General features: G+C 58.2%; 1 protein-coding gene across 6 annotated transcripts in view; it reads left to right on the forward strand.

Annotated features, from left to right (window-relative positions):
• Positions 1-21,271, forward strand: part of ST3GAL1 (ST3 beta-galactoside alpha-2,3-sialyltransferase 1) — a 96,222-nt gene extending 74,951 nt beyond the window's left edge. For all 6 annotated transcript variants that reach the window (XM_025993480.2, XM_072733888.1, XM_025993481.2 and 3 more), the window contains 7 exons: positions 1,617-1,732; positions 2,162-3,082; positions 10,634-10,830; positions 11,744-11,923; positions 13,307-13,352; positions 14,791-14,910; positions 16,810-21,271. In XM_025993480.2, coding sequence (XP_025849265.1) covers positions 2,771-3,082; positions 10,634-10,830; positions 11,744-11,923; positions 13,307-13,352; positions 14,791-14,910; positions 16,810-16,983 — 1,029 coding nt within the window. In that variant the 5' untranslated portion in view covers positions 1,617-1,732; positions 2,162-2,770 and the 3' untranslated portion in view covers positions 16,984-21,271. The remainder of the gene's footprint in view (positions 1-1,616; positions 1,733-2,161; positions 3,083-10,633; positions 10,831-11,743; positions 11,924-13,306; positions 13,353-14,790; positions 14,911-16,809) is intronic.
• The last annotated feature ends 843 nt before the right edge of the window (positions 21,272-22,114 follow it).

Consider the following 22,114-nt stretch of genomic DNA (forward strand, 5'->3'; position numbering starts at 1 on the left):
CGTAGTGAGTGAACCAGATGATCCGACAGACTTTGCCTGGTTGATGGCTCAGAAAAGTGGACAAAACCTGTGTTATCACCCCCATTTTCCAGGTGAAGAAATGGTTCAGAGAGAGCAGGTGACTTGTTCACAGTCACACAGAGAATGGGTGGGACAGCCTGAGAATCAGAGTCTTCTGACTCTTGGGCTTTGCTTTTCTGCTCAGATCGCTCCTCTGACCTGTTGGTCCTTGCCTTTCCTCATTCCTTCATGCCATCCGTGCGCCAGGGGACAGGGGCCCAACCATGACTGAGATGGAGTTCCTATGCTCACGGAGCTCCCAGCCCAGGGAGGAGATAGATAAGTGTAAACAGTGCAGGTGGAGCGGAACCACGATACTGTGGAAGCCAGGAGGGGGCCCTGCTCCTGCCAGGAGTGGGCAGGCCTTCCTCCAGACGGGAGCACCCATTGATCCCTGAAGAATGAGTAAGAGTCAAGCAGGGTGGGATGGGCTTTCTGCACAGTGGGGTCAGCCTGGGTCAGTCACATTGCTTTAAGTGATGAGTAATCTGCTTTACACAATAAAAGAGATGTATTAGTATCTCATGTTATCGAAAAGTTGAGGTGTCGTGTGGGCTGCAGGTATGGCTAGATCAGGGATTCAGCACCACTTGTCCCAGCTCTGTTCAGCTGTCCCCTCTTCCACATGAGCTGCTGAAATGGCCTGACTTTTGTATGCCAGACCAAACAGCCAGGGCAGAATAAAGTCTCTGCCCTCCCCGCAAGTCAGGGGTTTCAGAAGTGTGATCGGATGAATCAGCGCACATACCCGTCCCAGGTCCGAGAGGGCGGGGAACCTCTGCCAGCCACGTTAACCTGATTTTTAAGCATCCCCTCCCCGCGCCCTGCCCCCTCCTCCCGCTTTCCTACCAAAAGGCAATCAATAACCCTTCAACTGTCACTTTCCTAGGAAAAAAAAAAATGGATCCTGCTCGTGGACATCTACATATCAAGGATGGGAACGAATTGACAGGGCAGTGATTAGGTCGGGGATGAGGGACACATTCCGAGCAAAGACCAGAGTCGTCATGCTCATGTGAAGAGATGTGACCACCACAAAGCCAGTGCAGTCTGGGGGGGCGGGGGGCTCATGTGGCGGGCATCTGAGGAGTCCCTGTCTGCTTTCTTTGATGGAAATATACCCTCCCACCCCCCCTTCTCTATCTTCTTCCTACTGTAGACCCGTGACAGACAGGGTGTCGCTTCCAGAGCAGAGCCCCTCCAGGCACGGGGAATCAGAGGCCCGTGGATTGGGATTCAGGTCCTGCTTCCCCCTTTCCCCGTTACCTTGGGCAAGTCATTTCACCTCCTTGAATCTCAGTTTATTCTGAGCACAAAACAGGGAACCCCAATCAGGCTGGCAGTATGCAGGGAGGACGGCTGCGGGAAGTCGCTGTACATGGATGGTTTTTACCATCACATCTGGTTTTTAGTGGATCACCCAAGAGTATTTATCCATGCATTGATAGAGGAAAAGCTTAGCAATTGCCCAATAGATCCCAGAAGCTCGGCATGTAGCATCTTGTCTTATCTTTATAACCATTTGTAAGTGGAGGTGTTGTTTTCCCATTTTACAGAGGAAGATTGACCCGACTTCCCAAGACCATACATCTGGTAAACCGGAACCTGCACCTGCGCCATCTCAAGCCTACTCCGGAGGCCCGAGGCTAATTGGCAGAGTTTGAGGGCTGAGGTGGGCAGAAGCGTACAGTCCTTGATGGAATTCAAACCCCAAAAGGGAGTGACGGAGAAAGAAAGTAGCATGTCCTTGGCCTGTGCTGAGCCATCTCTGTGTGCATTGCACCCTACGTGCACGCTTGACTCATTCCACAGACTTCGGTTGAACGCTTAAATGTACCAGGTTTTGGTCTGGGGAGAGACGGTGGGGCGACTCCTGTGTCCCTTAGCAACCTTGCAGAATGGGCGTTGACATCCCAGTATAGACACGCACACACCAAGGCCCAAGAGGGTAAAGAGATGGTCCATTGCCACCCACCGCATTGGCCTGACCCCAGAGCAGAAGCTGACGGAGCTCATCCTGGAGGAGGTGGTGAGAGGGAAATGGTGTTTTAGAGCAAACTAATAGAATTTCATCCTGTTTTCTTCCTCCTTTTCCGTGCAGATGACAGACAACCCTCAGTGCCTTCATCGGGCGGGCTGCTTACCTGCACATCCCTGGTGACAGCAGGGAAAGACCGCTTCTAATTAAGCGTCATCACACATCACCCTTTTCCGGAGGAAGAGTGGCAAAGACAGCTCCCCTCTATCCTGCACTGTGACCCTTCCTCCGAGGTCCTCCCCTCACCCCCGAGAGTCCTTGCCCTGTCACCAAGATTAATTACCCCTCAACCCCTTTGGATGGCAAAGGCAGTCATTTTATTAAGTTTGATTAAAGCTTCAAGAGACATTGCCGGATGTTTCAGGACTGCTGACAAAGCAGCCTGCTTGTTTCCTGAAAAGACCAATTATATGCGAGAAGCGTCAGCCCCCCTCCCCGAGGGGTCCACTTAGCCTCCGACCACCACAGGGTGATGTCCAGTGTACCGGTGTGGCCATCACCTGGCGGGAGTGAGGTCGGCTGTAGCAGGTCTGGAGGTCCCCCTGCGAGTCCCTGCCTCACCCTGTGACCAAGCCTCTCGTCTCTGGGAATTTTGTTCCAAATTCCCCGTCTACCAGGCGTGATTTCCTCCAGCCCTGCCAGCCCCGGGAGGCGCCCATCCAGAGAGCAGAGATGGTGACCATGAGAAAGAGGACTCTCAAAGTGCTCACCCTCCTCGTCCTCTTCATCTTCCTCACCTCCTTCTTCCTGAATTACTCCCACACCATGGTGACCACCACCTGGTTTCCCAAGCAGATGGTTGTCGAGCTCTCGGAGAACTTTAAGAAGTTCATGAAATACACTCACAGGCCTTGCACCTGTGCCCGCTGCATCGGGCAGCAGAGGGTCTCGGCCTGGTTCGATGAGAGGTTCAACCGGTCCATGCAGCCGCTGCTGACCGCCCAGAACGCGCTCTTGGAGGAGGACACCTACAGCTGGTGGCTGGTGAGAGCCGGGGCTGGGTGTGGGGCTGGGGCCCAGCGGGGCGGGCGTGCGGAGTGCGGGGAGGGTTGCACCTGGGGCCCTGCCAGGCGCTTAGGCAGATTTGGGATATTGGCCTGCATTCATTCGTTCAACAATGATTTATCGAGGATCTGCTACATGTAAATCAGTGCAGAGCGCTCCGTGTTCATTTGTGGGGTCTGCTGGAGCCGACTGCCGCAAACTGGGTGCCTTGAAACAACAGACACATCACGCCAGGCTCTGCCTCCATCCCCACCTGACCCTCTCTTCTGGGTCTCTCTGCGTCTCTGGTCTCTCTCTGCCTTTCTGTGCAAGGCCCCAGTTACTTCGTTCAGGGCGCCCTAAATTCTAGGTGATCTCATCTCGAGATCCTTTTATTTTTTTTTTAAGATTTTATTTATTTATTCATGAGGACACAGAAAGAGGCAGAGACACAGGCAGAGGGAGAAGCAGGCTCCCTGCAGGGAGCCTGATGCAGGACTCCATCCCAGGACCCCGAGATCACTCCTCGAGCCAAAGGCAGACAGATGCTCAACCACTGAGTCACCGAGGTGCCCCCATCTTCAGATCCTTAACTCAACAATCTCTGTAAAGTGCCTTTCCCACAAGGTCCCATTCACAGGTTCCGGGAGTTGGGGCTTGGATCTACCTTTGTGGAGGCTACTGGCTCCACTCACTGCAGATGTTGAGATGCAAAAAAGAGACAAGGTCCTTACCCTCATGGAACTGGCAGAGAGAGAGTTAAGAAACCAAGAAGACAGGCTCAGGTGGAAATGCCTTGGGGAAGGTCAGATGAGGTTTGTGATAGAGAGAAGCTGGGGTCGGGGACCTCTGAACATGGGGCCATCAGGGAAGGTCTCTGAGGAGACAAGACCTGAACTAAAACCCAGAGGTAGAGGAGGCATCGGCCGTGGGAGGATCCGGAGAATGTGCTACAGGTCATGGTGGCATCCAGCCTAGGAGCCCCGGGGTGGCCCCTGCTGGGGTGTATTGGAGGAGCAGTGGGCCTGGCAGTGGGCAGCACCCATGGTGGGGCATTGGTTCTGTTCTGTGTGTGACAGCAAGCCACTGTGAATCTGAAGGGAGTCCTGTGATCTGATCTAGTGGTTTGAGGGTCTCGGCCTAGTTCGATGAGAGGTTCAACCGGTCCATGCAGCCGCTGCTGAACCCCAAAAGGGAGCGGAGGGGAGTAAGACATAATTTATGCCTCTAAGATTTATTGAGCACCTACTATATGCCAAACACCAATAGACTGAGACCGAAAAGGCAACCTTCCCTTTCTTGGGGGTTGCAGGGGGCAGTGAGAGGGGAGGAGACAGACAGCCACACTCCAGGGTGATAGGTGTTGCTGGGGAAGCAGCACAGCAGGTGCAGAGGCCCAGAACCCAACCCTGGGGCTGGGGCTGGGGCTCTCGGAGAGGGCTTCCCGGGGGAGATAGTGGCGCAGCTCATCATAAGGGACTCAGAGAGGTGGTCCAGGTGGGGAGTAGACGGGGGCTCTCCAGGCGGAAGGGCCGGTTTGTGTATCGGCCTGGAGGCGTGAGAAAGGCCTGCGTGGTTGCTGGAGAGGTAGGGCGTCCTGGGAGCGAGGGGAATGGGAGCGAGGAGCGGGGTGCGAGCCATGAGGCCGTTCTCGTGGCTCATGAAGTTCTTCATATATCATGTTAAGAAGTACAGAGGGTTGCCTGTAGGCTGAGAAAACCAGGCGGGCCTTCCTGCAAGAGGCCGGCTTTCCCAGTCCACGATTCTCTAAGCGTCTCTTGCGCTCTGGGAGCTTACGGTCCTTGGAACAGCTGAGAAGAGTCTACAGTGACTCAGGAGAAGTGAACCGGAATGCCCGGGCTGAGTCTTGGTTCACTAGGGCCGTGCTGAGCACCTCAGGGTGTGATTCCTGGGGTGACGGGCCACAACAGGCCAGGCCTTCAGCCCCTGGAAGATTCCAGTGTCTGCTGAAGTGGCCCATGCTTGACCAGGATTAGGGCAGGGTTTCAACCTCGCGGTCTTGACCCTCGAAGTCATCTTCTGTGTCTGGGACTGTCCTGCACGTTGTAGGATGTGTATTAGCAGCATCCCTGGTCTCTACCCCTCAAATGCCGGCACCCTCCCCTCACCCCCCAGCTGTGAGAACCAAAATGTCTCCAGATAACGGCAGGTGACCCTGGCGGGGGGACGAGGGGTCGCGGAATTGCCTCCATAACCACTGGGATAGAGGAGCGAAAACTCGGTCAAGAGAAGTGATTTGCTCTAAGCAGCCACCCGATCTCGCCCTCAGTACCTAGAAGTGATGATGAGAAACTTCTAGAGTGGGTAGCAGGACAGTACTCACCGGCTTCCTTCCCAAAGGTCTTCGGGGAGGGCAGTTCCTAAACCTCTCAGGCTGGCTTAGCCCAGGATGGAGAAAAAGGTCTAAGAAAAAAAAAATTCCATTTCTTGCTATACCTGCGTCTTCACAGGACACGCTCTGTGCCTTCTAGGCTCAGGAATTAGGACTTGGCATCACCGTGCATCACGGTGCCTGGGTTTTGCTCCTGACTTTCTAGGTCTTGCTTTTGAGGAACCTCTTCATCTGGCTGAGTCTCAGATTGAGGCCGTCACAGCTGCCCCGCCAGCCACCCGCTTCTCTGCACCCCTGCAAGCGTTAGTTTTTTTTTTTTTTTTTTTTTTGCAAGCGTTAGTTTTTACTTGTATTTATTTTTGCCAGCTGAATGGGCAAGTCTGAATGAATTTCTTCTCCCCGCGTCTCCCCCCCCCAAACAGCGCTTATCCAAGGCTGAACGTTTTTCTTTTCTTTTTTTTTTCAAAGATTTTATTTATTTATTCATGGGAGACACACACACACACACACACACACACAGAGGCAGAGACACAGGCAGAGGGAGAAGCAGGCTCCGTGCAGGGAGCCCAATGTGGGACTTGATCCCTGGTCTCCAGGATCACGCCCTGGGCCGGAGGTGGTGCTAAACCGCTGAGCCACCCAGGCTGCCCCTGAACGTTTTTCTAAGCGACTGTTGGGATGTTATCAAATTGCCCTCCCATGTCCCCACCTGCAGCCCTATGCTGCACCCCTTCTTCCCTGCAGCTCAGCCCTTCGTGGCCACTTGGAAGGGATGGGTGGTGGCGGGGAGAGAGCCCTCACCAGTAGAAATCAACAGAAAGGAGCAGGGCTGTACGGCTTCTTAAGTTCCTGGACAACACGGAGGCCACAGGTCGTTTTTTTTTTGTTTTTTGTTTTTTGTTTTTTATTAATTTGAGAAAGAGAGAGAGAGAGAAGGAGCAGGGGGAGGGGCAGAGGGAGAGGGAGAAGCTGAACGGGAGCCCGATGTGGAGCTCGATGCTGGGGAGTGTGGGATCATGGCCCGAGCTGAAGGCAGACGCTTCACTGACTGAGCCACCCAGTCGCCCCCCGCCCACGTGTTTTGAGGAAAGAATCAGGACCCCGTATTGGACAAGTATTCCTGTTCTCTGGTTGGAGCACAGGGTGTGTGAGGTCAACACCACCCTGTGCATTCCAGGATGCATCACAGCGCTGCGTGCAGGCCCCCTCACAGCCGGGACCATCTCGTCGGCAGATCCGGACCCGGGACCCCAGACCCCAAACGTGGAGCCCTTGCCTTTCAGATGCTCAGAGGCTGGGGGGTGGGGGCGGCTGCCGGGGGCTCAGCTGGAGGAGAACCAGCTGAAGGTGGCTGGTGCCTTGTGACAGGGGAGGGAGGCCCTGACTCCCTGGACTCACTCTGCCCCAGACGACTAGAGTCGGGTGCTCCTGCCATCTGTGCGAGGGGACACTCAGCCCAGGGAAGACAGGCCACTCAGCCACCTGTGAGGAGCCGGGCCTGGGACCCAGCACGCTGGCCTCCCTTCCCCTGGACCCCAGAAGGGAGGCCGGGAGGGGGTGCGGGTCAGAGCCGGAGCTGTGGGGAGCTGGAGTCTAAGGGACTGAGATGCCTTGGGAGTTGCGAAGCCCACCACCCCCCCCAAGCTGGATTTGGAAGGAGGAGCAAGGTTCCCTGGGCGGAGAAGAGAGGAAGGGTAGGAGGGGGGAAAGGGTACCTCTTTCCAGGGGCGTCAGGAGGCCGGACGTTGTGCCTCCAGGCTGGACGGTCTGTACCGCAGTTCACACCCGCCGGCTCCCCCGTGCTGTCGGGCGAAGTGCAGGGGCAGTGAACGAAGCATTCGGCGTCTGTGCCCCCAGTGAGGGTGCCCGCAACGTGCGCCCCCCTGGCCCCAGCCCGGTGGAGCGGACCCCACACCTGCTTCCCCGCCCTGCCCTAAGTCACAGGACAGCCTCATGGAGCCCCCAGCCCCCAGTTGGCAGGCACTTACTGAGCGCCGACTGTATACAAAGGGGGATACTTGGACGCTCCCCTGCAAGAGTGAGGGGGAGGGAGGGGGAGGGTGTTTTTGAACTTCTCAGCATCCTCTTGCATGTGCAAGTTAGCAGCCTGGTGATGCTTTTACCGTCACTTGCAAAAGTCAGGGCAATGGGAGCGTCCCTTCCCCGGGTGCAGGGGCACGGCCGCAGCAGTGAGCAGGTGGGGGGTTGAGGATTCAGAGCTGCAGAACCCCCGCTGGGCTTTCCCACCCCAGTTCCTGTGTGGATGCAAAGGCGCCCGGCAGCGCAGCCCTTCCCAGAGCCCTTCCCAGACTCGCTGGGCCCGTGTCCACCCCTGCCGTCGAGGCACGACCGCAGATCCGAAGCCGCGGGTGTGGCCGGCAGCGCGATGCTCGGGAGGCCAGGGCCCGGCGTTGAGAAGACGCTCGCGTCCCAGGGCGTGGAAGTGAGTCCGCTCTCAATTCTCTTGCTGTGTTTGCAGTCGCAAGGACGTTAATCCGCCCCGACGTTTCGTTCCGCGTCCCTCCCGCACCTGCCGGTCTTCCTTCCAGCAGAGTGGGCGGCTTGCCCGGGCGAGCAACAGCGCGAGCCGGAACCCAGCAACGTCGTCTTGTTTTCATTGTTTCGTGCGATTACTTTTTTTTTTTTTTTTTTTGCTTCTGCCAAGTAATCCTCACTTTCCACTTGTGGTCAGGATGGGAGATTTCCTTATAAAATGAACTGAGTTTTTTTTCTGAAATGAGCCATTAAAGATGAGTGAGTCAGTAATAGCAGGGCGAAGACACTGCTGTGCTCGTGCTCCCCAGTCACGTCCCCTGGGCGCCCCTCAAGACTTCAGACCCCGGGGCCTCGGCGATGTACTAGGTGCTCAGTAAATACTGCTGAGCACCGGCCAGAGGATGCCGTGTCCCTCCTTAATCCCAGGGACAGTGCCAGACTCCCATGAGGTAAAGGCGCAGGGTGAGGACCCCAGCCCTGAGTGTGTCCTCACGGTGCTGGGCTCACAGGGCCCTGTCCTGGGTGGGGACCTCCGCGGAGGTTCCTGCAGGACAGCGTGGCCGCGGCCCCCTCCCTACCCACACCAGCAGCAGCATCGCCCCCAGGGACCCCGTTGGAAGCGCAGGATCTTGGGCTCAGCTCAGCCCTCCGGGATCAGGCTCTTTGAGTCAACGAGGTCCTGGGTGACTGCCCACTCGGGAGCTTGGAGCCGGCCCAGGAGATCTTATCGGAAGCAGGTGTTTAATCTGGGGATTGTTCTGTTTTATTGTGTTAAAATGTACATAACCTAATATTTACCATCTTGACCATTTGTTAAGTGTACGATTCGGTGGCAGGAAGGATATTCACAGGGTTGTGTAACCAACACCACCCTCTAGAGCCAGCATCGGGCGCCCCAAACCCTGCCCTGTTAAATCCTAACTCCCTCCCCTTAGCCCTCCCTCGGGCCCTGGCAGCCGCCTACCCTCTGTGGATTCGACTCCTCTAGGGGACCCCATATAGTGGAATCCTACAACATTTGTCCTCCTGTGTCTGGCTGCTGTCACAAAACATGTTTCCAAGGCCCATCCATGCTGTAGTATGGATCAGAATCCCCCCCCCTTTTTTTAAGGATTTTATTCATTTATTTATTAGAGAGAGAGAGAGAAATCAGGAGCTTGGGGGTGGGGATGGGGAGGCGCAGAGGGAGAGGGAGAAGCAGATTCCCCGCTGAGCAGGGAGCCCGACACAGGGCCCCATCCCAGGACTCGGGGGTCGTGTCCTGAGCCGAAGGCAGATGCTTTACCGACAGAGCCAACCCAGGGGCCCCTGGAATTCCCTTTTTTATGATGGAATGATGTTCCGCACTTGTCTTATCCGTTCACCTGCCAGTAGACAGGTACTGGGTCGCTTCCGCCTCTTGGCTGCGGCGGACCCTGCTCCTGTGAACACGGGCGTACGAGAACCCCGCTTTCCGTCCTTCCGAGGATGTACTTGTGTGTGTTTTCCACGGCGGCCACACCATCTGATGTGCCCACCAGCAATGCATGAGGTTCCAGGATCTCTACATCCTCCCCCAACACTCGTTATTTCTCTCTCTCTCTCTTTTTAATTTATGATAAGCCTCCTGGGGGGTGGTGGTGAGTGGTCCAGCTCTTGTCCCCTGTGGCTCTCTCATGACACGTACGGAGGAGATGCTGGGGGTTTTAACTAGAGGAGCCACCTGGAACTCCTGGTGGGCCTCTCCTTCGGAGACCTGATTCCTTCCATCTCAGGGCCGGCGGAGGGGGCTGCCTGCCTCTGGATCTCCCCATAGACCCCATCACGAATCTCCTGGACGGTGGTCAAAGCAGGCCCCAGGCTCTCCTTTCTTTCCTCAGCCACTCAGCCCTGGGCAGGGGGCTGGGAGAGGCTAGTAAGACTCACCCCACAGCCACCCTCCCCACCCCTGACCCCCACCCCCACCCCGGCCCCTCCAACCCCAGGGACTGGGCTTTCTGAAAGGTCAAGGTTCCAAGGGTGTGAGATGGGGGCAGTATTGTGGGAGAGACTTTGAGGTGGGTTTCTAAAAGCCTGGGTTCAAATCCTGGTTTGGGATTTGGGACCTGTGGTTCAGCCAGCCCGGGCCCCAGAGCATCCTCCTCGTCCACAGTACAGATGTGGTGTGGTATAGACGCTGTGGCACGGCGACGGGGTCAGAGGTGATAACTGCTTAGGAAATGTCTCCAGGTTTTACCGTGAGTGAGGAGGTGGGAAGTCTGGAGCTAGGCCTTCGAGGATGAAAACAGTTTGCCAGGCAGACATCGGAGGCCTTGTGCATCCAGCAAGGGCTGGTTTTTTGGTCTTGCTGGAGCCCAGTGGTCCCCTGGGAGCAGTGGTGGGGGCAGGAGGATGGAGGGAGCAGAAGCAGGGAGGTGGACTCATAAGTCACCTGACCCTTCTCCTATCACCCGATGTCATTGCCTCCGGCTGATGGAGGAGCTAGCACATAGTAGGTGCTCAATAAGCCTTTGCAGAATGAGTGAGGGAGCTCTCTCCCATCTCCTGGAGTGGGCCCTGGGCTTCTGGACCGGCGGGGAGGTGGCTGGCTGAGCCTCCTGGGGTCTCCGGCGCCTTGCAGAAGGGAAGGTACCGGGGAAGGGGGCCCAGGGAGGGGGCTCAGGGGCCCCAGCCAGAGGCAGCACAGCCCGGCTGACCTTTCTCCTTCCACCCTCCGCCTGCAGAGGCTCCAGCGGGAGAAGCAACCCAACAACTTGAACGATACCATCAGGGAGCTGTTCCAGGTGGTGCCCGGGAACGTGGACCCCCTGCTGGAGAAGAGGTCGGTGGGCTGCCGGCGCTGCGCCGTCGTGGGCAACTCTGGCAACCTCCGAGAGTCCTGGTACGGGCCTCAGATCGACAGCCACGACTTTGTGCTCAGGTGAGCGCTTGGAGCCCCTCGGAGCCGTGGGAGGCGCCTGGGCTCAGGGCCAGGAGGGCAAGACCCAGTCCTAGCAGGCCTAGACTCCCCTTCGGACCTTGGGGGCTCCCTGTGGGCCTCAGTTTCCCCATCTGTCCATCATAGGAAGGAGGTAGACCAGCAGTGCCTCTCTGGACCCTGATGGGAGACCATACACGGGAGGAAGCCAGCGGGTCGGGAGCTTTGCACAGAGAGGCCTGGAGGGAGGGCAAGAGGCAGTTGCAGACCCTTGTTTGATCTTTAAAATTCAGCCCCATTTTGCAACCTAGGCTGTAATAAAACTATGTGCTTTTAACGTAAATGCATTTCCCTGTCACCAAGGAGAATAGTTTCCCCGGGAAGAGGTGTATCCTGGGTTTCTTATAATCTCCACGCTGTTCAGTCGGCAGTGAGGCCGCTGCTCCCCAGGCGCCTTCTAGAATAGTCTCCTGTCTGCGATCTCTGCGTTTATGTCCTTAGACTGCTCTCGCCCGGCTTCTCGGAGCCTCCGTGTGCCCGGCGTGCGGCAGGAACATCCGTGGGGGAGGGAAAGCATCGGGTCCCAGGTCAGACAGACCTGAGTACAAGGCTGCACACTTGCCAGCTCCGTGTCCTGGGACTAATTCTTGCCGTTCAGATCTCTCCCATCATAGAATAGGACCAGAGAATACCTCCCGGGCGCAGTCATCATTCGGGTGTAACGAGGCGCGCCTCTTGGCCAGGACGGGGCCTTGCGCACAGTAGGTCAGCAGGAGTGGCCACGGTCAGGCTCGCTCCAGAGCGCGTAAGAGATGGAAAGCAGCAAGAGCATTTGAGCTGTGTCCTGATCGTCTCCATCGAAGCCGCCCCCTTGCTACGTGATCCGATGCATGTCCCACTGTCCCTTCCCTCCCAGGATGAACAAGGCCCCCACAGCGGGCTTCGAGATGGACGTCGGGAGCAAGACCACCCACCACCTGGTGTACCCCGAGAGCTTCAGGGAGCTGGCGGAGAATGTCAGCATGGTCCTGGTGCCCTTCAAGACCACCGACCTGGAGTGGGTGGTCAGTGCCACCACCACAGGCACCATCTCTCAGTGAGTCCCCAGGGTGGAGAGCTCCCACGCCCTCACCGGTCCTCCGTGCCCCCACCATGCGGTGCCCGCACCAGGATGCCTCCCCCGCTGGACTTCCTTCTGGAATGCACCAGCCCTGCAGTCCGCAGGCTGCCACCCAGCCTGCAGCGACTCCTGGTCCCTTCCTCTGCTGCTAACACCCTGCAAGCTTTGACCTTCCCCCCTCCTCACGACTCCAGAATAGGCTCTAGGGCTTACTGGAAACTCCTTGGGAAGAGGGACACCCCCCCCCCCCCCAGAAAGGACTCTGCACATGACAGATCTGCTTTGTTTTTGCCGTGCATCCCGAGGCTGACAGCCCTCCACCTTGGGAGCTCTAAAAATAGCCCCAGATTGCACTGGAGGCAGGCAGGGAGGCCCAGCGCCCCCGGCCTGAGTCGTTGTGAGCTGCCCCAAGAGTGGGGGGCTCACCTGAGCGGTTCTTCTGTTCTAGGCACCCCACTGGGTACCGGGCACATGCCGTCTCCTTGCATTCCTCCACGGTTTGTGCCTCTCGCCTCCCTCCTCCCTGGGAGGACACAGAGGCCCGCCCGACCATGCTGCCCAAGCTTGGGAGCCAGGCTGGGCCTCGGTCTCAGCCCTAGGTCCCTTATTCTTCCTGAAAAGAAACGGATTCACTGTCCAGATGGCCAGCAGCCTCCTGGTCCGGAGCCCGGCCAAGCCTGATGGCCTGGGGTGCAGGAGTCTGGGGCCACCCCCTCAGGAGGGCAGTGAGGGATGCAGGCTCAGGCAGGGGAGGAGCAGGCCAGGCCTGAGCTCAGCTGCCCTCTCCTCCCACCCCGTCCCACAGGGTCGGGAGCATGAATTGCCCCAGTAGATCCCACGTAAGGCGTTTACATCTGCACCTTGGGACACACATAACGTTGCAGATGGGAGGGGGCCTTTGTGGGGCTCATCCTTCATCCTTTGAGCTGTGCTCCATCAGGCTCCTTCAGGCTTGCTTGGAGCCAGTCCCCTGGTCTTCACCTTTCTGGGGGAAAATATGGCATTTAAAAAAAAATATTCTTAGGATGAGCACTGGGTGTTATACTATGTGTTGGCAAATCGAACTTCAATAAAAAGCATATATATTATATATATATACATATATGTACAATATACATATGTATATTGTATATACATTTTATGTATATATACATATTTTTTATAGATATAGAAAATTCTTGAGTGAGCCACGAGTGCCCTCTGCTGTCCATAATGGGCCACTGCTGCAGGAGGACAGGCCAGGCGGGAAGTGGCGTCTCTACCTCCCTCCCCAGGGTCAGCCCCAAGCGCTCTGGCCTGGCCCCCTCGGTCCCCTCCGCCCCCTCCCACATTAACCACCTGCTCTTTCTCTGCCTGCAGCACCTATGTTCCTGTTCCTGCAAAGATCAAAGTGAAAAAGGATAAGGTAAGTCGAGGCTGAGGTCCCTTGTCCTGTGAGCTTGTCCTGTCCTGTGTCACCAGTTTGGTGACAGAGAGCACCACCTCTCCCCTCTGCCAGCACCCGGCTGCAGAGAGCCCTTGGGCCCCTGGGCGGGCGGAGGCCTCCACGCAGCTTCCCGGCTCAACAGACAAACCCTGGCAAAGCCTCTCCCAAGTGGGGGCCCCCGACCAGCGGCGTCACCGGGATATACTGTTGCAGATACACATACTCAGGCCTACCCCAGACCGACTCGACTGCATCAGAAACTCTACAGGGAGGGGACGGCCCAGTGACCTGGGCTTTAACCGGCCTTCCAGGGGTGCTGATGTGGCTGCATTTAGAATCAGAGCTGCACAGGGGTGAGCTTCTCAAAGTCAGACCTCACCTCCTGCCTCCCTGGCCCTTCCTCCCCGGAAGGGGGTTGGCCAAGACCTGGGCAAGGGGCCAGAGGATGAAAGTCGTGACGTGTCCACCACACGTGTCCGTTGCACACACTGTGCTTTTTTAGATGTCGAGATGAGGGTCAGAGAGGTCAAGTAACGTGCTCAGGACCCCACAGGCAGTTCATGGTGTGGCTGGAACTGGAGCGCTCCCTGCGCCCCCAGCACCTGCTGTTCGCACTGGAGTGCACCGCCTGGGGGAGAAGCCACATGGGAATCCCTGTAGGACTGAGTGGGTGGAGGGGGGAGCCTCCCAGACGGCAGTCGCTTGAGGCCGAGTTGAGCGATAAACCGTTCACCAGACACCCGCATGGTCCTCAGCTCCAGTCTCTTCCTGGGGGCTGGGGTCAGGCTTCCTAGACGTGCATGCTCACCCTCTCCTGCCTGAGAAGTGCCCTTCGCTGTCCTCACGGCAGCTGTGAGGGTGGAGGCAAGGGCAGGTCTGATACCACACACCTCCCGGCATGGCCAGCCTGGCTGTGTGACGCTGGGCCCACGGCTTAGCCTCTCTGAGCTCGGTTTCCTCATCTGTCACACGAGCAGAGGAAAGGCGAGCACATGGGGCCATGTCGGGGTGTGGAGACCGTTCAGGCCCATCGCCGGCAGGACAGGTGTCTCGGTGCATGTGTTTCCTGCAGTGTGACCGGAGCGATCCCGTCCCCACCTCATGCTATTTCCCGGAACCTCGGTGGCCTGATTTGGATGTTCCTCAGAAGTCTCCTTCTCAGGGAGCCTCCTCCCCTCCAGTGCTTTCTTGTCTCCTCTGCTTAATTTCTCTCCACGTTTCTGTAGTTGTGTCTTAGCATCCTTTGGCCCCGGAGTTAGGCTACTGCCCGTCCTTCCCACTAGACGTAAGGCCCACGAGTGCAGGGCTCCCGGTTCCGTTCACGGCTCTGTCCCCCGAGGCCCCAGCAGTGGGGGCACCTGACGGGTGCTCGGCGTCCTGTGCAGTGCTCACGAAGGCCTCTGTCCTCCCCTCGCAGATCCTCATCTACCACCCGGCCTTCATCAAGTACGTCTTCGACAGCTGGCTGCAGGGCCACGGGCGGTACCCGTCCACCGGCATCCTCTCCGTCATCTTCTCGCTGCACATCTGCGACGAGGTACGAGGGCTCCCCCTCCCACCTTTCCAGGAGCGTCACTGAGAGCACCTGCCTTCAGGCTCTCCTCCTTCCTCGCCGCGGGCTCCAATGTAGTTCTTCTTCCAGAAGCTCCGATTCCTTCTCCCCGCGCTGGAGCTTGCAGCGCTGCTGTCACAGTGGGTTTCAGGGAGTAGCGCTGTCCTCGGAGGAGCACGTTCTCAGGAGCAAGGGTCCTGGCTCCCTCTGTGCCGGCTCCCGAGGCAGAGTCAGAGCCCGTGGGTGGAAGCTCAGACGTGGGGGGCAGAGTAACGGAGCCGATCGTAATAGGGAGACCTGTGGTTTGAATCTCAGCCTCTTATTAGAATTGTCCCTGGAGGACACCTGGGTGGCTCAGTGGTTGAGCGTCTGCCTTTGGCTCAGGGCGTGATCCCGGGGTCCTGGGATCGAGTCTCGCAGCAGGCTCCCTGCATGGAGCCTGCTTCTCCCTCTGCCTGTGTCTCTGCCTCTCTCTGTGTGTGTCATGAATAAGTAAATAACATCAAAGAGGAAAGAAAAAGAAAAAAGAGAAAGAAAGAGAAAAAGAAAGAAAGAAAGAAGAAAGAATCGTCCCTGGAGCTAAATCCCAGCACCCAGACCGTGCCCAGGCCCATGTTCACCAGAATGTCCCAAAGTGGGGACCAGGCACCCAGGGGTTCCGCTCTTCCCCGAGGTGGAGAACCCGTGATTGCCAAGCGTGCTTTGTGTTTTCCTTCGTGGACTGGCCTGACCATCTGCCAGGCCCTGCCCGCGTCTCCATCGACGCTGTGGGGTGCTCGCTGCAGCCCTGGCCAGAGGAGCAGGAGGGACCACAGCACCCACCCCCCACTTCCTCCCGGGCCCTGCATCCAGCAGCGCAATCAGACGCGCCTTCTGGTCCCATGCAGCCATCCCCACCCCGGCCCCGCAGTGCCATCAAGACCCTGGGTGTCTCTCCCAGAAGCTGCATCTCCTCCTTCTCTCCAGCTGGCTCCCTCAGAAGTGCTACTCCCTCCTCTTCCCTCCTGCTGTGGCCCTGCTGGTGTTCCTGTCCCCGGCCCTGGGTGGGGCCCCACCCCCAGATCTGCCCAGACAGCACTTCCTCTCCCTGGAAGGCCCTTGATTATTCCCTCCTGGACATCTTCCACTCCTGTCCCGAGACCCAGTTCAGATGTCACCTGCACCCGCAGATCCCTAGATTCCTTCTGGGCCCTGCCCTCCGTGCTACGGGAGGTCTGAGGTTAGCTCCTGTCCCTCACTGGTGCCTCACAAGCTCCAGGTCTGAGACCCCGAGGCTCCCGCATCCCTGATTTCCCCAGCGCCCACCCAGGGGGCCCCGACGAAGGCCTCCCTGAAGTCTGACGTATGTGGCGCAGTGCCCGGCATCAAGGAAATGCTCAGTAAATGCTTGTCACATGTGGGCAAGGGTCCTGGTCCCTGGAGGCCCCCAGACCACATGGACATTAGTCTAAGGGAAGGAAAAGAACAGCACCTACCACCTGCCTCCATGTGCTCATTCCCTCTTGGCCCCAGTTTCCAGCTGGGGGACGTGAGGCTCAGAGCAGCAGGCTTGGCACTCGTAGGCTCCAGCAGCAGGTGGCCCTGCCCTCAACCCTGCTCTCCCCGCGGGCCCTGGGGAAGGGGCCCTCCTGCCCAGCACCCTGTGGGCCACCCCTGGGCCGGAGACTTGACTTTGACCTCTCGTGCTTTTGCTCCTTTCAGCCCCTGGGAGGCCCAGCAAGGAGCTGGAAGGGTTCATGGGGAGAAGGCTTCATGCGGCTCTTTGGAGGTGGTGTTGACAGTCGGGGGTTCCCTGTGGGCGCCCGTTCTTTGAGCTTCTTCCTGTAGCCCTGCTGTCTGGTTCTGACCTTTGCTTTGCCCCCCTCCCCCCCCCCCCCCCCGCAGGTGGACTTGTACGGCTTCGGGGCAGACAGTAAGGGGAACTGGCATCACTACTGGGAGAACAATCCATCGGCGGGGGCTTTCCGCAAGACCGGGGTGCACGATGGAGACTTTGAGTCCAACGTGACGGCCACCTTGGCGTCCATCAATAAGATCCGGATATTTAAGGGGAGATGACGCTGCCGAGGAGCACCAGAGCCCGCCTCTCCGTGGCCAGCCCCAGCCTCTGGCTGGAGCCGATCTGTGCTGGGGGCTTTGAGGGCCAGCCTCGGGGGCGTGTTCAGGTGCCCCTCGCGCCCCCTCGCACCCCTACATTTGGCAGCATCGACTCAGCAAGGCCCCAGAGCCCCGCTGGGTCTGCAGAGCGAGTGTCAGAACTGGTCTTGGATGGGGACACCCCACCCTACACCTCCCTGCACCGCCACTGCTGTCCTGGAGCGGGGGGCAGGTGGGGAGACGCGGGAGGAGGTCCGGTCTCCAAACGCTCAAGTCATTTCGGCTTTGGGGGGCAGAGGGGGAGATATCGAAGACTCCGTGTTCTAAAGTGAAGGACACTGGCCCTGGGCAGAGGGGTCTGGGGCTGACTCTGACTCTGATGCTTGCTGGGTGAGGACGACCTTGGGACAGAGCCACGTCGGGCCACGTGGACGCTGGAGGTGAGGAGGCACCTTCCTCTGCACGATGCCCGGCCCCTCCCTCACCGCCTCTGCGGTCTTCCCGAAGCTCCTCCGTGGCGGCCAGGAGAGGCGCCCCGCGCCGAAGGTCCTCACAGACGCTTGGCCAAGTGTTTCAGACTCCAGCAGGTGTCTTCTTCGCAAGCTGAGGCTCCCTTGAGTGATCGATCTTTGTGGCCATAAATGATGGCTGAGAGCAGATCTGACTACTTCCACGTGCCTTTGTGTCTGGGGGAGAGCTGTGCGCATTGGCTGAAATAAGGCAAAAGCCTTAACTCGGGAACGGGGAGCTCCCCCCTACCCCCCCCCCCAGCAATGCCACCCCCTTGCTCTGGAGCTGGGCAACATCTTCACTAGTTTCCTGAGGCGGTGCCGGAGCTGGACCGAAGCTAGGATGATGCTCAACGGCGTCCAGAGGCGCGTCAGCCGCGGCACGTCATTCTTAGGTTCACAGACTGATGGATTCGGGACCCGTGACCTTCCAAGGCCACACACAGAACCTCCATCAGCCAGCACTTTGCCCCAGGAGCCCACCCTCCAGGCCAAGTCCCTCCGGGCCACCTGCACAGTGTCCTGGGGTTTGTGGGGCCATCCCAGGAACATGACCCTCGGAGCGGGAGAAGACATACCTCATCCTCTCACTTCTGGGCTGCTCTGATTCCTCCTCATGATTATTTATTGATTTATTATTATTATTTTTAATTCAGCTGACATTGCGTGCACTTTGTGGCTCCGTGGCTGGTCCTGATGTTTTAATTAAGCTTGCTCTTGCTTCACCTGGCAGCCGGGGCATGGGGGGCTTAAGTCAAGGTTTGTAGGAGTCCTCAGACTTGGGAGGGGGATGCATATCTAGGGCTTGGGGGCTCGCCCGTGGGCAAATGCCAGGGTTTCAGGTTGGTAGGTTCTCCGAGTGCTCTGTACCTCCTTCCCTTCAGCTCTGCCTCCCTTCTCCATCATTGCGGGTTGGGATCATTCTCAGGCTAAGAATCTGCAAAACCCAGCGGGACGGCCTTGGGGCCAGGTGGGGAGTGGAGTCACACAGGCAGGGCAGCGATGGTTGGCTCCGGTTGCTGACACTGAATCAGAAAATCCACGTTTCCTATTGAGAGCATTTCCTAACAGGCCACTGCTACCTCGAGGAGGTGTGACAGCGTCCCGGCTGTCACGGGGGCCCGTCTCCTGTGCTCCTTGCAGCAGCACTCCAGCAAGTTCTGTTCCCTGGCTTCAGTCTCTGCCTCTGCAAACGGAGAGGGAGGCATTTGGGGAGCTCAGGGGGCCACAGGTGGTTTCAGGGGGTTCTCAAGTGTCCCCCAGAGAGAGCACGCCATGCCCGTGTTTTACCCCAAGCCTGTGTGTATGGGCATATATTCCTGGGGAGCGGTGCCGTAGCTTTCATTCGATTGTCAGAGGTTCAGAACCCAGACAATGGTTTACAAAAACACGAAACGACAGCAAGCAAACAAAAACCCGTTCGAGCTTTAAAATCCTCCAACACTTAGACTCTCTTGACCCCTAAAGGCTCATAAATCACTACGAGGTCAGCAAGCTGATCATAAATCCCCAAAGACTATATAGCAGGCATCTGTGGGTTGGCTGATGAATCCGCTGAGAGAAGTGGGCGCGGAGCGGCCTCCGAGCTCCTCCCCGAGTCCTGGAAGAGCCGAGTCCAGTCAGAGCTGATGGGTCCAGAGCGCTCAGCCTGCGTCGGGGCTGTGCTGAGTCAGGACAGGTCCCCAGAGTAAGGAGGGGGGGTCTCTCCCTCCCCACCCCACTGGGCCGTCCAGGCTGTTGAGAGGACTTCCCACCTGCCTTCCCGTGTAACACTTGAGCAAAGCGAGGCCCGGAGAAGGGAAGTGGCTTGCAAAAGTGAACCCGTTGTGCTGGACAACGCAAGTCAGACCCTTTGAGCAAAGATAGAGCACGATCGCTGCATGTTGAACACACCTCGAGGTGGGCTTTCCCAGCCGGCTTCCATCCAGCCTCCCCGAGGACTGTGACCGGGCGCAGGCGGGCTCCTCAGGCTGCCCGTGGTGGCCCCTGCAAGCTCCGGTGTCTGCCTTTCCCCCCATCCCTCCAGTGAGGGAGACATCCTTGCTCTTTGCTCAGCCCCAGCAGATTTGTCTTTGTGTTCGTTGGCTTAGCAAAGGGGTCTGACCCGAATGCACCGATGGGCTTCAGCCCCCTGGCATCCGTACCTGGGGTAAGGGTGGCTGAGAGTCCGACCAGAGTTTTTCCCCCAGAGCTCGTGGCTGTGGGCAGGATAACGAGAACCACCCGCCCCCCCCCCACTCGGAGGAGGCTCCCGAATGCCCACCCCAGTGTTGGGCTCCCAGCCTAGGGCCCTGCTTGCTCCTCAAGCACAGAGCTCCCTTGGAGGCCAGTCCTGGACCCCGGGGCAGGGAGCAGAGGCATCCCTGCCTCTCTCAGTGCTGAGCCCGAAGCCAGGAAGACCAGGGCCGAGGAGGGAGGGAGAGATTTTAGCACCCTCCCCGGCCCTGGGGAGCCAGGAGCTGGAGTCCCCTGCCGCAAAAGCAAGGCCTGGTTCCATGAGTCCCCCTCTGCCCCTGTCCTCACCCCCTTGTTAGGGCGGGTTTGTAGCGTCTGGCTCCCAGAGCCATCAGGCAAAAAAGAAAGTTCTTAAAGAGATGCTTTTAGGGGCATGTGCTTAGTGGGAGAAGCCAGATTCAAGAAAATGGGACTTAAAACGGGGAAGCCAGACGAGAAGGTGGGGCGGGGGGGGGGGGTTCCGGGTGGGATTCTTGCAAGAGCTGAGGCCAGAAGGACCGAGCCTCTCCAGGTCCAGGGTACAGTGGAGTCAACGGGGAATATTTAGGACTGTGATGTTTGCGGTAATGGTCCTCTTCAAGGCAGCCTGGACACAAAGCAAAATGGGAAACAGAAAAGAACTCACGTCCCTCGCGTGGGTAGGACCAAAACCGCTTTCTCCAGGGAGGCGCAAGCCCTGAGTGGCCGTGGCCGTCGTCCGGCCAAAGCCGGCCTCGTGCCATTGGGAACCGGCCACCGCCCATGCCCCTCTGGAGAGCTCGGGGTCGTCATCGTGTCCACCATGGGCATCTGGTTGGAAGCAAACGTGCCCACAGGCCACTGGCCGGTCATTGTCCCCTGTGGTCTGGGCTGACAGGTTTGAGACCGAGTCCACTGCCTCGCTCGGGCCTGTCCTGAAGACACCAGCGTCCCGGCCTGTGGGGTGCCCCGTGACGCCTCCCTGCGGGGAAGAGCAGGGGACCAGGGAGGAAGAGCAGAGACATGTGCAGCGACAGTCCCCTTGTCCCAGCCTCAGGGCATTCACATCCTCTTGGCCCCTACTTTTCCTCTCCGCCCAGCAGACGTCTGCCCTGCCCTTGCCCTTGACCCCATTGCTGCGCTTCCCTCAAAGGACGGGCCTGGCCTTGGTGGCCACCTGCGGACAGCCCTGAGCCCGACGCCCGCTTCACCCCGGGGCCCGGGTCCGGAGGGGCCGCCCCCAGGACGAACGCGGCTGCCCCACGGCGCCGGCCCCTCACCGGCTTCACGTCCAAGCCAAAGTTTCTCGAGCACTTTTTTGTTCTTTGCAATCATGTTGGGTTCATTGTTGGTGTTTTAAAATTTTGCTTCCCTCTCCCTCTGGCCTCGCTCCTGTGTGTGTTTTGTAGCCGAGCAGTAACCTGGATGCTTTTTTGAATGACCTTTGCGAGAGCCTGCCTTCCTCGGCCTCTGCTCTGTTTTATTTATTGTTGAATATTTCCAATGATCCAAATCAAAGTGAATTAAAACAAAGTTATTTTATCGTTCGGGGATGGTCGTCCTGTTTCTGCGTCGTCTAGTCAGGGGTTGTTCTCCGTCCTGCAAGAGGCCCAGTGGCTCACCTGCTGAGGGGGCTCCTTGGTCTAGGGTCGTCCCCGACCAAGTGCCCAGGGGTTCAGAGCATGAGCCTCTCAAATGCCACTGTGCCTCTCGCTGCTGTGTGACTGTGATGAGTCACCTCGCCTCTCTGAATCTCAGCTGCCCCCTCTGTCGAATGGACGTGACCGTACTGGCCGTCAGAGGGGGTGTGACCTCTGTGCCAGCTGCTCCAAGCACCTGCTGAGTGAAACAGCCTTGGCCAGGGCCCCATGCGGGCCGAATGAAGGTTCATTCTTTTCCCGATGAATGGGTACATCTGCGGATGCATCCAAGTTTGATCCAGAGTCGGCCCAAGTCTTGTTGTGAACAGATCCAGAAATCCAGGATTGGGGTTCTGTAATGCAAAACTGGCGTCAGCGGTAGTAGCTCCCAATCTGCGTGGCACGTCACAGTTGGCACGAGGCCTCCCTGGGCACGATCCTGAGTTCTCCGAGCAGCCCTGCGGGGCTGGTGAGCGGTTGCCGGGTTTCCACGTGGGCAAAGCCAGATGGGATTAGAGGTGGGCTTCAAAGCAAGCAGACCCAGGGCTCCTGTCTGTCACTCTGCAGCCCCCCACGAGGACGTCTCCCAGGTTCATTTGGGAAGTTTGTCTGCGGCGACCCTCTGAAGGCAGCGTCGGAGCAGAAGGGCACAGAGAGGAACGCAGGCGGCCTGACTCCAGGGCCTTCTTACTAGCTGTGTGAGTTCAAGCAAGGTCCTTAACCTCTCTGTGTCTGAGCTCCTTGTGGGTA

Source organism: Vulpes vulpes, chromosome 13, assembly GCF_048418805.1.
Source record: "Vulpes vulpes isolate BD-2025 chromosome 13, VulVul3, whole genome shotgun sequence".
NCBI classification, from domain to species: Eukaryota; Metazoa; Chordata; class Mammalia; order Carnivora; family Canidae; genus Vulpes; species Vulpes vulpes.